Here is a 15,325-nt window from a genome sequence, read left to right on the forward strand (position 1 = left end):
TGCGCCCAGGCCTCTACGCAAACGTCTTCTGCGCTCCCAGCAGTGGCCTGGCGGCAGCAGTGCCCAACCTGGGTGCTTAACAGGCCTCACGGGCTCCAACCCCTGGCTCCGATCCTGCTGCAGGGGGTGTTTGTACAAGTCAGACAGAGACAGAGAGACAGGCGGAGGGGTGGGGGCGAGAGAGAGAGAGAGAGACAGAGAGAGAGAGAGAGAGAGAGAGAGAGAGAGAGAGAGAGAGAGAGGGGGGGGGGGGGAGGGAGGGAGGGAGGCTGAGAGACAGAGAGGGCTCCAGCAAGCGCTTGGAATCCTGACTGCAGCTTGCTAAGCACTGCGAACGTGTGTTATAAAACAACCTCCACCCCTACTGCACACATGTGGAAACGGCGGCTAGGCGAGGCGGAGCAACTTGGCCGAGGCCTCCGGTCGTGGGCGCAGACCTGGGACTGGAACCCGGGGGCCCAACCTGAGCTCCGCACCCGGGGCAGCGCCGCGGCCCGACGCCCGGCAGGAGGTCCTCGCCCCGCCCCGGCCCTTGGGGAGGAGGGGGCGGGCGGGGAGGAGCCGCGCGCATGTGCACAGCTGGCGCCCCCCGCCCCCCGCGCGCAGCTGGGACGTGGGCCGCAGCCGGCGGCGCTGAACACGCCGGGAACTCGCGGTCGGTCGCAGAGTTCGAGCGTCCCGTGCGCCGTGGGCCATGGCCGTGCGCGACGCGCGCCCCGCGCGCCCCTGCTTGCTGGCGCTCGTGCTGTGCTCGTGCTGGGGGGCACTGGCCGCGGTCGCCCCCAAGCCGGGCAACGGGTGTCCGAGCCGCTGCCTGTGCTTCCGCACCACGGTGCGCTGCATGCATCTGCTGCTGGAGGCCGTGCCCGCCGTGGCGCCGCAGACCTCCATCCTGTGAGTCCGGCGGGGCGCGGGGTACCTGGGCGCGCGGGGCGGCCGGGTCCCGGGGGCCGGGGGGAGGGTCGCGCGGCGGCGCCTTTGTCCTCCGTGGCCGGGAGGGGGGCGGACCTGAGCTCAGCGCGCGCCGCCTCCGGAGCCGCCTTTGTTCGGAGCTCGGCATCCCCGAGGGACGGGAAAGTTGTCGGCAGCCGCCGGGGAAAGCCCTCCGCCCTGCCCGGCCCGGTCCTGCTGGCTCCCCTCCTCCGCTCGCCTTCCTCCCCCTCCCGCCCCTCTCCGGCCCCCTCTTCTCCTGGGGCCCGGCTTCCCCCTCCTCCGGCTTCCTCTCCTCCCCCTTCCTTTCCCCTCCCTCTCTTCCCCCCTCCTTCTACTCGGCGGTTCCCGCTCCCCGTTTTCCCCTCCTCCCCGAGCGCGGCACCCCTGTCCCGGCTCTGGGGCGGGGAGGGGCCCTCCGTGGCGCACCCTCCGTGACCTCACGTCCCCGCATCTGCCGGGGCGCCGAGAGCCTCCTGCCCGGGCTGTCCCGGGGCCCGTGGGGCGCACCGTTCTCTGGGGCTTTCTCTGCGCCGTGAGCTAGCCTGGCCGAGTTCCGGGAGGCGCCGCGGTGCGGGTCCCCGAGTTGCGGGGCAGCGCGGGCGGCCCGGGGGTGGATACAGTCGGGGTCCAAGCGGGTTTGCTCCCCGGGCACGTCCCCGCCCTCATCTCCAGCCGGGGCGCGCCCAGGTGGTGCCATCGGAGACCCGGCGCTCCGGTTGGCAGGACGTATCGCGCCCTCGCCGGCCGACCCCCGCCCTCCCTAGAGGATCCCGGCCCCGGGTGCCGCCGAGTGCAGCAGGCCTATTTGGCTGCGCCTCTGATTAGGAATTTTCAAAATCTGTAAAGGCAGCCTGCGTTTCAGGCGCTGACCGTATTCAGCGTCCTACAGCTGCCCTTCTGAACGCCAAAAATAGTTTCCACTTTTCTTGGCTGAGCCAGAGTACTTTGGCACCACGAAGAGCCTGCAAAAGTTGTAAAATATTGAGTGGGCTATTCAGGAAGTGGGCGGTCAGTGTTCCTGCTTTTAAAACAAAGTACACGGACAGACCACTCTCCTAGTGGCCGCCGGCTATACTGGCAGCTTCCTTCGGGGTCCTCGGCGGGACTCCCCTCGCAGCCTGGAAACTGCTCCTCCGAGAGAGACAGGCACGGGCTTCCTTCCCGTGTGGAGGGCCGGCCAGCCAGCCGAGGCGGGCCAGCAGGAGGGCATCAGGCGCTGAGGAGGGGGACCGTAACCGGCCAAGTGAGGGTGTCCTGGAGGCAGTCGTTTAATTCTTCAGTGAGTCAGTGGAAAAAGCCTGGACCCTGAAGCCATTTTTCACATCTGGCCACAGTCTAATACTCGTACTGTGCTGTGTCCTCACATCTTAATGGCTTTTTAAAAAGAACAATATTTTAAAATGTGGTTGTCGTAGAACAGAAATGGAGCCACCAGCCTCCTGCGGGTGGTGAGATTCTCCACAGAACCTCATAGGGTTTTGTAAAACAGCTGAGGGTAGGCAGGGAAAGTGACATAATAGGTAACTGGCAAGATTTCCAGAAATCCTCGTTTGCCTTATGCTTTCGTGGGGTTTTATAGCTTTTAAAGATGTTTTGAAAGGACCTTGCGTGGTCTCGTTGATTCTGTGAGGGGGAAGGGTGTGCTAAGCTGACCAGATCCCTCACAGAACCAAGCGGATTACCACTGACATGGACACAGACCCAGCTGACACAGGCGCAGGGGGAGGAAGCTCCCATCGCTGCCAGTGTGGACCAGGGACAGGGGAAGAACTGAGTCCTGGTGGGAGGGGGTCCGAGTGGGGCCCCGGAGCTGGGGACACAGAGGGGGGTGGTGATGATGAGAGAGAGACCAGCTCGGGGGCGCCATGTTGCCGCCTGTGGGCTCCGGGGTCCAGTCTGGTGCGTTCCTGGGGGGCTGCTCGTTGGGGTGCAGTCATGTCACAAGTTCCACTTGTGCAGAAACATTCAGTGTTCACCCGCAGCTTTTCTCCAGGTCTCTGCTCTCATGCATCTGCTGCTGTTTTCTATTTTTAAAAAATGATTTGGTGGCAACTGGGGACTTAAAAGATGTGAGGGTAAGTGAAGACCTGGCCCCAGACTTAACTGGGCCGTCCAGCCATCGCTTCATCCCTTTGCTTTCGGGACCCTCCCCTCGGCCCCCCCCCACCCCCAGAAAGACTGAGTGGGAATCTCTGGGCATATCAGACTTGTGTCCTGCTCAGGGCATTTTAGGGTGTGTCCAGGTGGGACCCGAGAGTGGACTGTTTTGCCGCGTGGTTGGGCTTCGGAAATGATGGTCCGAGAGTGTCCTGTGATTCCGGTTTGACCCTGGAAAGTAGAAAGCGGTGTTCTAGCCGCCCTGGGATCCGGAGCCCTCGGGCTCCGGCGCTGCAGCTGGTCCCTTCACCAGCGGGTGTGGTACTCAGTCCAGCTCAGCTTTTGTAGAAATACTTGTTTAGTTTTTGAGTATTTTACTCTGCTCAGCACTACAGGAGACGTTTGTCACGGTGATGATGAAACAGCTAGCGCTAAAACCTAAGCGGTGTGCCGTCTACCTGGCCCGCTTCCGTCCTCCGCTCCGCCGGGACCTCTCGGGACGACACGTTCTACACCTCCCGCCTCATGAGTCCTCGCGAGCCCTCCGCGCCCCACCCCCGACCCCGTCCTTCTCTCCGTGGCCTCGTCTGTGCGGTCGTGGGGTCGCCTCCTTAAAGCTGGCTCCCACCCCACGGTCCAGGCCGCTCCAAAGCCGCCGTCCATGTGACAGGAAGCCCTGGCGTCAGAGGGCGCCCGGGGCCGGGGGCTGGCGAGAGCTCCTCCCCTGGGCTCGTGGTCAGCCTGCCGGGCAGCTGTCCTCAGATCCCTCGACGTCTGCTGACCCGTGTGTTTGGGCCTGGGCCAGCTTCCGGTTCCTGCCTCTCGGGGTCCCGGGTCCACTGGGGTGCTGGGGAGGGAGGCCCTGCGGCCCTGTGATGAGGGCAACTGGCCATCCAGGCGTGTCTGGCCGAGGGGGCCTGCAGGAGGCCAGCCCTGGGCGCCAGTGCCTCTGGAGGTCTGGGCGAGTGACCACCCGTCTTTGGGGTCATATTCCCATACTCGGAGAAGGTCTTGGTGCTCCCTGGGGACTAGCCCCCCAAGGCACAGCGTCTCCCCTTACCAGCCTCCACTGGAGCTCCTGGAAGCCGGCTGACGGGAGGATCCAACTTCCCACCGCTTCCCTGTGTGCCCAGGTGAGGCCTCTGGCCTACAGGTGGCCGGAGGGAGGGAGCGTTCCTGGGCCGGGAGGTGGGCAGGCTGTCAGCTGCACGTCCCCTCCCCTGTCTTCCTGGGGTTCAGGGAGTTCCCTCTCTCCCGCCGCCACCCGTCCTGGGGGGACGCGTTCGGCCTCCAGGCAGGGCTGGCCTCTTCTCCCCTGGGTGAGGCTTCACAAGGTCAGCAAAGCAGCCTCTGGCTGTCGGTCTCTGCAGGACACCGTGCGGGCCGTGACAACAGGCCTTAAGCTGAAGCCCGTGGCTTACCTGAGGCAGATTTCTGCTCTTAGACCCCTGTTGGGATGAAGTCGAAGTGTTCATTCTCAAAACAGCCCAGAGGGACATTTTTCAAGTATCTGAATGTTGGTAATTTATTTTTCCAAAATGGCGGTGACCACTCTGCGGCGTCCCGAGCCCACGGCTTTAAGAACACCCAGCGTGCTGTGCGCAGAGGGGAGACCTCGGTGACCCGAGGAAGCTTCCAGAGGCCACCTGGGATGCTGTGTGTGACGTCAGCCATCAGGGAGTGGTCCTGGGGCCGTGCTCAGTTTGGACACAACTTTACACTTAAAAACATGCCTTTGGAAGCTGCATCTGGAAAAACTTCCTTGGAAACTGCAGCAGGGCAGCTAGAAGGCCCCCCCGCCCCACTGTGTTATTAGTGAGTCAAGGAAGTCGTTGTAAAAAGAAAGCACATGGGGCCCTGTGACTCCGAATCCGGGGGTAGCTCCGGCTTTGTCCAGGGTGTGGACACCACAGCCTGGACGCGGTCCCCTCCCCTCTGTGCGTCCCCGGCCGCCTCCTCAGTGCTATGACTCAGCTTCCCTGCCTGGTGACGCCCGGCAGCTGTCATCGGTTTCCCTTCCGATGGCCTAAGTGCAGGAGATGAGTCTCGGTCACAAGCCCGAGTTCTGGGAATTGTGTGAACAGACCCGCTGTCTGTCCCCAGCACACCCTGGGCGGCGGGCGGTCATGCCCACCAGGCCCGGGCCTGGCGGCCCCTGGAGCTAAGAACAGGACCTGCCCTGCCTGAGGACCCGTGGCCTGGAAGCGGGGGAGGGCTCCTTGCCTGGGGGAAGGCGGGCATTTTATTAGAAGAGGTGGCAGGGGGGCAGGCTGGACAGGTGCCACGGTCAGGTGTCAACAGAACAGTGACAGCATCCCAGTCTCCGGAGCTGGGCCCGTCATCTGTTTGACAAATGGGTGAGCGCTGGAAGGTCTGTGCGCCTGTGCTGGTTCCCGCCTGAGTCGGAGGTTCTGTCTTGTTGGCTGGAGATGCCGACCTCTTTCCTGGGCACTTGCCAACAGGAAGAAACTGGAGTAGGTGCCGTGGTGAGGGAATGGGGGCCTCGGGGTCCTGGCCAAGCTCTGAGGGCAGCGCCCAGGGCTAGAGTTGGGCCCAGCCTCCCGTCTCCCTCCACCGTGTGCACTGGCGGGGCGCTGCCGGCCTTCAGTGCCCGAGACGTCAGGTCTCTCAACTTAGCGTTCGGTTTAACGAGCATTTGAATTGTGACAGTTTCATGTGCTTTTGGGGGTACACGAGAAAATGTGGTTTGTTTACAAATACAGTTTTGGGTGAATTCAATTGAAACGCAGTTAAACATCACTGAATTTGATGCTTAAATAGTCTATTTGGACGTTTCGTGCGTTACTGTACGTCTCTGCTGGCCGGCAGCTCTCTGGGGTCGGCCTTGAACTTGAACTGGCACCTACGTGTCTCATGTAGCACCTGCACAGAACTCAGCCCACGTGTGTCAGTGGGTGAGGGAATGCCCTTTGGTGTTTAAAATAACATCATCGATAACTTAGGATCTTTCTAAATTGGTAAGTCCAGTGGTTCATGTTTTCTTTATCTTGAAGTTAATTTTGAAAAGTAGAAATCCCACGTGTTCCTCTCCTGGTTCCTTGGTTTCTCTTCAGATGCCACCAGCCCACAGAAAACTTAGGCAAATCCCGGGATCGCTCAGTCCAACGATGACTCATGTGACTGAATCAAAACTGGCAAAAAGTTTAAGTAAGAATGTGTTAGTTGTTTCAGGACTTAATTCTCAGCTCCCCTTTTCTTGGCTCGGGTACAGGGTCAGTTATCCCTGCTGATTTGATCAGTTTCTTTTTTCTGGACACTGTTGCCTTTCTCTCCGAGGGGACGCAGACTGCAGAGAACTTCCCCCGCAGACCCTGGGTGGGCAGTGATCTGACGCTGTGTCCCCAGGGCTCTCCTTGGCCTTGTCTGGTTTGTCAGCCTCCCTTGAAGGGTGGTCTGTTCAGAGCTGGGTGCCCACTGGATGACCAGCTCATTGCGGAGGGATGGTGCCTGCTGGCGTCTGGATGCCCAGCCCCCAGGGGAGCTCGGGAGGGCGGCTGGGTGGGTACAGGCTGCTGTCACCCAGCCCACGGAGCTCAGAGGCCCACGGGCAGCCCGCAGGCTCGTCCCCTTCTGTTCTGTGGTCAGGTCCGCGGTGGAAGCTTAACCAGTGACGATTCCCTTCTCCGACCTCTGTCTGGATGAATTTTCCCTGAGGAAAATCAAAAGCCTCGTGGGGATTCCGCTGACAGGACAGCAGGAGTTCGTGTTCGCGGTGCGCGCTCGGGGGACCGTGCTGTGTCCGGTCTGTGCAGCCGTCGCCACAATCAGGAGTGTCCTCAACCGTGCGGTCCGCGCCCCTGGCAGCCCTTCGTCCCGAGTTCTGCCTCACTGGGCATGACTGCATCTGTGCTCACCAGGGGCTCTGGGCTTTGTTCTCCTGTCCTGGAATGTCTTTGTCTGCTTTGCGTATCAGGGCAGACCTTGCCTCCCAGAGCGGGTGTGAGGGGACAGCAGGGGGCACGCGGCTTAGTGCCGCTTAGAGGTCTGCTCCAGCTTCCCAGGGAAGCCCCCGGGCTGGGCTGGGCTTCCTGCGAGGGTTTTAAACTGTGATCTCAAACTCTTCAGTAAGCACAGGGCTGTTGGGGACAGTTTCTTCCTGAGTGAGCCCTGGGAGCTGGGAGCTCGGCCACGTCGCATGATCCTGGGACAGCCGTCCATCGTGAAGTTCGCCGTTACCCTCCGAACGTCTGAAGATGTGTAGGGACGTCCGTTCTCTGGTTCCTGATGTCGGAAACGCGTGTCTGCTCTCCCGTTTTTTCCTGATCAGTCGCCTAGACGTTTTTCCGTTGTATTGACCTTTGCAGAAACCCAGCTTTCGGATGCATTGATCTTTCTCTTTGGTTTTTCCTTTCTCTGTTTTGCTGATCTCTGCTCTGATCTTTATTGCCCTCACACGCACGGCTGCGCTGAGCGCTTGACGCTCCAGGCTCCCTGGTGTCCTGTCTCTGTCCCTGGAGCTCCAGCTGTCCTGTCTGCGTCCTATGGGTTCTCGCCGTCCCTTGGGCAGCAACCTGGGGCGGTTCTGTGCTCACCTTCTTCGTTTTCACTCCCTCGGGGATCCTGTCCATTGCTGACCCGTGCGCGGTATCTTGAAAACAGTTGTTTCATGTATTTTGTCAGCTTTTGGTTGTTTCAGACAGGGGAGGAGGTCTGGCCCCTGTTATCCCATCTCTTCTTGTAATTTTGTAAAACCTTCATTAAATTCTTCTGCAACTTTATAACAGTGTGGCTTGTAAAGAAAGTAACAAATAGAATAATGCTTTCACATGCCCCAAACGAAAAATTGTCCAACCCGCTGTTCTCCATTTGCCTTTGGAAGGCTGTTGTATCGGGCAGGGGAGTTCAACCGCAGCTGCATAGTAAACGGTCGCAGGGTCTCGGAGGCTTAAAACAGTGTGAGTGTCCGCTTCCCTCACACAGAATCCAGGCCAGATGTCCTTGCTGGGCAGCTGTCACTGGAGGCTCTGCTCTCAGCCCGGGGCCTGCAGACCCCGGCCAGCAGGGCAGTGGCCTGGGTGCTAGGCTGATCTGTGCGGGACGTGCCATGCCCTTCACCCACCTGTGGCTGCGGCTGCTTCTGACGTCAAAGGCAGAGCTGGGTAGTTGTGACATGACAGTACCTTTCCTGTCTGACCCTTTAAGGTAACGGCACTCTACCAGTGACCTGGGGACCCAGGCTCTGTCCACCCTGTAGCTCTGCTGTCCTGGTCCCTGGCCCTCCAGGCTGTCAGGGAAGTGGAGGGGGGAGTGAGCGAGAGGAGGGTCCAGGGCTTCGACGGCCCCGAGGGGACACGTCACTTGTGCGCACATTGCCTGGGGGGCACCGGTCCCCCCTGTCCCCACCTGGTGCCTGGCGGGCTCTGACACGTTGTTTAGGGCCTTCCCGGGAAGGAAAACTGCATTGGGAGTGTCGGACGTGCTGGACGGGCGGTGTGTGGCTGCCGTGCTGCCTTCACTGTGTCCTCTCCAGGCGCTGCTGTTGCATGTGGGCACCTCTGGTCCCTCACGTGCAGAACAGAGAGGGCTGCGAGGTGTTGGCCCTGCTTGCCGTGTCCTGTGCCACGTGGTGGCTCCCTGCTCCAGCCCCCCGTTAGTTTAGGTCCCACTGTGGGCTGTAACGGGCCATCATGGGTAAATAGAGGTTAGAAACTAGAATCTCCTTCTTCTAACAAGAATTTTGTTCATTCCTCCTCAACAGAGAGCTGCGCGCCGTGTAATTATAATGGCAGGTGTTGAACCGCCTGTGGCGGTAACCCGTAGATCACAGTCGGGTTTCTTAGAAGCCAAGCGCTTGACTCCAGATTTTCTGCCAGGACGAGGCATATTTGGGTTTACGCTGGGTTTTTGGAAATTTGCAGGCTGCCGAGAAGGCCCTGCAGGGGTGGTCATCGTGGGTGGAGTTTGGCTGGAGGTACAGCCTTTCCGCCCTGGCGGGGGGGGGGGGGTTTGGGGGGGCAGTATCTCCCCAGCAGCTGCAAGCAGGAGGTTGTGGAGCCTGCCCCTCACCCACTCCAGTGCCCTGTCCTGTTTACTCTTCTTTTACAACATATTTTTAAATATTTTTATGCAAGCTGTACCTGTTCATGGTAGAAAAATGTGAAAATCCAAATAAAAACACCATAATAAATGACTCACATTTCCGTCATTAGAGGAAACTGTTAACCTGCCGGGCTTTCCCTCAGATACACAAACAGTCATGTGCGCGCACGTGGACACGGAATCACTGGGGTGTCTGCGTGTCTGTCCACGTCTGCCGCTCCATCTGTCCGTCAGCCATCTACGTCTGCCGTGTTCTGTGGATCATCTGAAGGACGCGGGGTGCACGGCCCCAAGGGCGCCTCTCACACCTGACCGTGGAGACATGGCACGCGCACCTGTGCGCCCTCCCTCGGTAGCCGCACTTCGATGGTGGTCCCGGGTTTTCTCTCCGGAGGCTTTGATGCCAGCATGTCCTGAGGGCTGTGCCAGCTCCTGTGTGGGCCCCTCCCCTGGCTTATGTTGGGTCCCGGCCACCCCGTCTGTGGCCGGTTTCCTGTGTGGTCTCTGCCCTGTGGTTGGATGTCTCTGCCGGGCCCCGAGATCTGAGGTGGGAGGGGCTGGGAGAGCCCCAGCTCAGCACCATCTCTGTCAGCGGAGGCGAAGTTTAAGGTTGATTCTCGTTATTTGCAGGGCTGTGTTCTACATAGTCTCTGCGAATTCTGAGTTAGTGACCCGGGACCCTTGCTTCCAAGAGACGCAGGGTCAGCGCCCAGCCCGGCGCAGGTCACGGCGCTGTTGTCATCCATCGATTGAGGCACAACCCGGCCTTGTGAGCTTCTGTTTACAGATGCCGTACTTGACGTCTGTTGTTGGTTCACCAGCGTGGAGCTCAGGGCAGCAGAGACCCGTGCCCGGAGGAAGCCGATCCCACACACGCGTGTTTTCCCCGTGACCGGACAGCCCGTCGGCACCGCACTCGGGCGATTTTGAACAGCAGAGTCACCAACAAAAGGCACAAAAATGCGAGCAACATGGCACCAAATAGACCCTGAAAAGGACACTGGACACATCATCGTCATCTCTGTGCCCATCCTCGATGGTGACAGAGACACCACGAGGATCGACTTTGGGAAAATTCTCAAATCTGGAATCCGTGAGCGATGGGGCGGGACAGCGTCCTCCCGTTGAGCGATGGGGCGGGACAGCGTCCTCCCGTTTTCCAGGTGGAGACGCTGTGACCTCAGGGCACGGGGACTCGGGAGGGGCCTCGTCGCGCTGCCTGCCCCGCAAAGTCTCCCCTCGCTCACCCCAGACCTTCCTCGGAGTGGGGTCTCAGGGTTTACGTGGTTGGTTAGGAGCAGGGCAGTTCCCCCCAGAGTAGCAGGACACTTCTGACCTTCAGCAGTCTCTGTCTAATCTTCTCTGGGGAGAAAGTATCTTGCCTTTGAGGTTCTGTCAAGTTCAAAGCCGTTAATTATTATTTGCGACATGCCAGGAGGAGCCTGCGTGGAGACATCGCAGGCCAGGTGCCGGGCGTGGAAATGGACAAGGCTGCCTTCGGTTTGGCCAAGCTGTGGTCTCCCGGGCAGGGAGACGGAGCCAGTAAGAGCCACGGTGTTAGTGACGGAGGCTGACCTTGTGGGAGATGCCCGTCCCACTGAGGGGGAAGGAGAGCTCGTCCAGCCAGGCTGCAGCTCAGGGTGTGGTCGGCCCCGGCCGGGGCGCTCGTTCCCAGTTTTCCCGATGTACACCCCTGGGCAGGGTTCTCGCCCCTTGAAGCCTCGGTTTCCCACCTGCAGGGGCGTCCTGGGCATGAGGAAGGGGATGCGTGTGTAACTCCTGACACAGCCTGCCTGGTCGATGCTCTGCTGGGGTAGCTATTGTTGTCATCACATCTGGGTTTATTGACCCTGCGGACGTGAACCGGAGGAGTCCAGAGGAGGGAAGACAGGCAGCGGGAGAGAGCTAGGACACCAGGGCTCCTTTAATTGAAGCAGGTACTTGCGGTGCAGGCAGGAAATACCACCAGGCTCGTTTTCAGTGCCTATTAGATAGGCGTGCCCTCTCCCAGGCCAAACCCAAGTGTTTAAGAAGCATCTAAACTCCCCTTGTGATGCTGCACCCAGAAGGTGCCTTTCATGGGACCCAGGAAACGCTCCGTAATCGAGTTCCTGCCTTTCCCAACTTTTCTCAAATGCCGTTCCTGCCAGATCTAATGTTAATTATTTGCTAAGAATTAAGGATGTGAATGGAAATTCAGAGTTACTCTAAATAAATGAAAGGCTGGGATTGGTAAAGATGGGAAGATGTTGCCCCTGCAACGTTTGGATTGATATGTTCCCTTCTGTGGGGAAAAGTGAGGCCGACACAGCCCTCAGGCGGGAGATTTCTTTACTCAGAAAGAAATGAGATTGCAGACAAGTGCGAGAGAGGGAGCCATTCACCCGAGGAATGCGGGCTCATCTGTGGCGCTGGTTAAATTTATGCTTCTTTTCCTGGTCACGGCTTCCTTTAGGGGAAGAGCCTAGATTAGGCTTGTCACTTCCTGGAGTGAAACAATATTTCTAAAAATCCATAACCAGCTAAGCGGCACTTCAACTTTTAAAAATAGCAATTAAAGTGGGTGCAGTTAGTCATCGTTGTTACTTATTCAGACATGTAGGATGTTGGTATTGGCGCGGCAGTGGGTGGCCAGATATTACTCCTGAGCATTTGTTTCCTTGTGCGTGTTGTTTTGATGTGTAATTTTCTTAGGTCAATGCCTGTGTCACGCCTTCCATCCACTCACCCACGCATCTCTCCGCCCATCCATCCATCCATCTGCCCTTCCATCTGCCCTTCCATCTGTCCGTCCATCTGTCCGTCCATCCATCCATCTGCCTTTCCATCTGTCCATCCATTCATCCATTCATGCGTCTATCCTTCCATAACCACCTACGGCTTCATCCATCCATCCATCCATCCATCCATCTGCCCGTCTGTTTGTCCCTCCCCGCCCCCCTTTCTGGTGTCCTTGGTAAGTGTCAGGCACTGGTGCTGAGATGTGTGGACCCCACTGCCATGAGGCAGAGTCTGTGGTGTAGGCTGTGCACCTCTATCCTGATGCAGACCTGTCCCCAATCCGTCCCACCCCCGTGGTTCAGGGGTGGGGTTGGAAGCCCAGCAAGGGGAGGGGGTGGTTATAGAAAGGAGGTCGCCTGGGAAGAACTTTCTTAGACCCAAGCCTCTTTCCTCCTAAACTCAGAACGCACTGGCTTAAAATCCAACTTCCTCGTCATTTTCCCTAGTCTTAGAGAAGCCTTCTTCCCATTTTTCTGTGGTTTCTCAGAGTTCCGTGTCTAGCAGCCTTGCTCAGCTGGGTTGTGAGAGAAGGAAGCCCAACAGAAAATGATCAGAGTGATTATTTTCTCAGTTCTTGCAAGGATCCTGCTGGACTAGTACCTGGGTGCTGGAGATAACCCAGTGCATTACATACGGTGGGCGCTGCATTAAGGCTTCTCGATTTCTCACTGGAGAAGGACTGTGAGACCATAAGAAGTCTGGACATCAGGGCACAGGGAGAGGACTGCGCCAGCATCCCTGCCAAGGAGAGGCTGGTGAGGCGGGTCAGGCTGGCAACGTGGGATCCCCTTAATGAAAGCGAAGGGGAAATTTCAGGAGGGACCACCTCGGCTAAGGTCTACCTTTACTCCCTTCACAAGGCTCCATTTCGTGTCCCCTCCCCTCAGAGCCTTTCCTGAGGGCTCGCCTCTGACCCATCCACTTTAAGTTCCTTGGGGTTTATTATTTGCCCCACACTTCTTTCGTCCTGGTTGAGGAAACCACATCACTTACACCCTAGAAATGTGTTCTCATTCAGTAATTAACTTGGCTTGCACATCCCGTCTTCCTAAAAACTCAAGATCTGTGTATGTAGGAAGCCTCCTAGGTTAGATGCTCCCGGAGTGTCTTGGTGGAGGGTAACTATTTGGTATCAGTGTTTGTTGATTCTGTTTTTGATCCATTTCCTCCGTGGTGGTAACTACAACGCAGTCTGATTTGAGGCTGTTAGAAAAGCAACAGGCAAAAATCAATCTGTTTGGTAGAGCCTGAAATCTACTTCCTGGGCTTGGTTTCTGCTGGGTTCTGTGACTGTCCGCTTGCCAGTTGGCTAAGTCTTGGACGAACGCCCAGTGGGATAACATGATTTATCCGTTTATTTTGCTGAACTCAAAGAGTAAGCTCTGTCTGTCTCTGTAAGAACAAACTCAGCCCATTCAATCGTGTAAATTATAACATTTGTTGTAACAAGTAGGGTACATCTCAGCACGCTTGGGTGTCTGTGATGGTTAGTTTTATGTGTCAACTTGGCTGGGACACAGTGCCCAGATATTTGGTCAAACGTTATTCTAGAGGTTTCTGCGGAGGTGTTTTTAGAGGAGATGAACACTTAAGTCAGTAAGTAAGCAGATGGCCCTCCACGGCGCAGGTGGGCCTCACCCCATCAATGGAAAGACTTAAGAGAAGAAAAGCAGGACACGGCCCTGGGAGCAGACGGCGGCCTTTCCCTGGGGATCCATCCTGCAGGCTCACCTGCAAACTGTGGACCTGCCGGCTTCCACAATAAGTCTTTCCTTAACAGAAACCAATCTCAGTCTCTCTCTGTACATGCGCACCCCCCCCACACACACACACACGCACACACGTCCTGTTGGTTCTGTTTCTCCAGGGAACCCTGACTGATGCCGGTCCGTGTCGAGTGTCGCATGACCCTGGTTCTCTCAGCCATAGCTGGTTGGATCCAGGTGGACACCAGATCCAAGACAGTCAGTCCACGTGCTGGCCGGTTACTTGTGATCAGGCTTAGCTCAGACAGATGTCTCTCTGGGGAACAGGAACTAGAAAATACTAAGGGAATAAACAGTCAGCAGTGGAGCTGAGGCTGGCAGGCTGTGCTGTGAGGGTCCAGGGCAGCCATAAAAGCCCATTAGAGGCTCAGAGCTCCAACGAAGCAGAGAGGGCAGAGGTGGGGCAGGGGGGTGGCTGGAGCGCGGACACCTGGACGCCTGTGAAGGCACCTCTGGCCCGGGAGAGAGAGACTCTCAGAGAAGAGCCAGTGGGTGTGGCGCCTCTGTTCCTGGTCGAGGCTGCAAGTTGTTGAATGAGTTTTTATTGCTTGAGCCCAAAACTTGATTACTTTGTTTAAAATTACGTTTAACAAGGAAAGGGAAAAAAACATCTTTTAGTTATGTGCTATTATATAAGCGTGATCGTTCATTTAAGATTTTTTAACACGGTAAGGAAAAGAAAAATACTTTCTATCCTGCATCCCATAACCCTTGGGGCATAGAAACTTTGTCTCTTCCCAGGGCGTCCGTGGACTTACTTCTGTATTACTGATGTCCTGACCCTCCACGAGGAGAACACCTGTGTGCCTGTGTGCACCCTGCCCCTCCCTCCACCTGTCCCATCTGCTTCTCCGTCTGTGAGCTTTCCTCTGTGCCCGGATCACCTTGGTGACCCAGGGGTGGTGTCAGTGGGTCCCTGTGCGCCTCTCCCTGCTCACCCCGAGGTGGCCGTCTTCCAGGCACGTGGTCTCCGTCCTGACTCACTGAGCGTCTGGTTTCCAGGTGAGGCCACAGCACGGCTGTGGGCTGATTGATGTCTGTGCCCGGCAGGTGGCAGGTCAGGGGCGGAGCCAGGACCGGGCGGCAGGTGGAAGCCGTGGACATGCTGGGCCGCTGGTGTCCGTCCATTTAGTCTGACCAGCCCTGCAGGGCGCGGGGTCGGGGTCCGTGCGCGTGGATGGTGCCTTGAGCGCGTGCGGAGCCAGGGAGAGGCCAGGCCCGTCAGCAGGTGCTTTGGCGTCTCTTCTGGTGGTTCCTGATCTGCCCGTCCCGCCGGGCGGCTGTTCTAATTCTGTGATTCCTTCTGCATGAGACTCCGCTGTAAATAGGACTTGCCCATGTCAGCGGTTTCACCATCAGGTAAATGAGGTGAGTCTCCGGAGCTGGCCCGTGGAGTCTTCCCCGTGGTGTACAGCATCCCTTGTTCTTGCTGGCGTGGTTACCAGTCAGGAAAGCTGCTGAGACTGGCTGGATCCACCTGCCGCGGCTGAAAGTGTGCTGATCCGGAGGCGTCGGACCTGGGAATGCGGTGTGGACTCCTCGCTGGGTAGAGACCTGCTGGGGGATGGGCAGTGGGAGGGAAGTCTCACACGGCCGGGTTTCTAGACATGGACTTGGGATGGCTTTGGCGCCCCAGAAAAATGCTGTGCTGAAATCACACAAGTCTTTCCAGCCGCGCCTGCATCTTC

General features: G+C 57.9%; 1 protein-coding gene across 5 annotated transcripts in view; it reads left to right on the top strand.

Annotated features, from left to right (window-relative positions):
- The first annotated feature begins 651 nt into the window (after positions 1–651).
- The window catches only part of PXDN (peroxidasin), a 67,292-nt gene continuing 52,618 nt past the window's right edge, over positions 652–15,325 (top strand). For all 5 annotated transcript variants that reach the window (XR_003794929.1, XR_003794930.1, XM_029232145.1 and 2 more), the window contains exon 1: positions 652–894. Coding sequence is in view for 3 of the 5 variants with exons in the window: in XM_029232145.1 (XP_029087978.1) it covers positions 695–894 (200 nt within the window). In the remaining 2 variants the exon portion in view is untranslated. The remainder of the gene's footprint in view (positions 895–15,325) is intronic.

The sequence above is a fragment of the Monodon monoceros genome, unplaced genomic scaffold, assembly GCF_005190385.1.
Source record: "Monodon monoceros isolate NGI ecotype Baffin Bay Population unplaced genomic scaffold, NGI_Narwhal_1 Super_Scaffold_19, whole genome shotgun sequence".
Lineage (NCBI taxonomy): Eukaryota > Metazoa > Chordata > Mammalia > Artiodactyla > Monodontidae > Monodon > Monodon monoceros.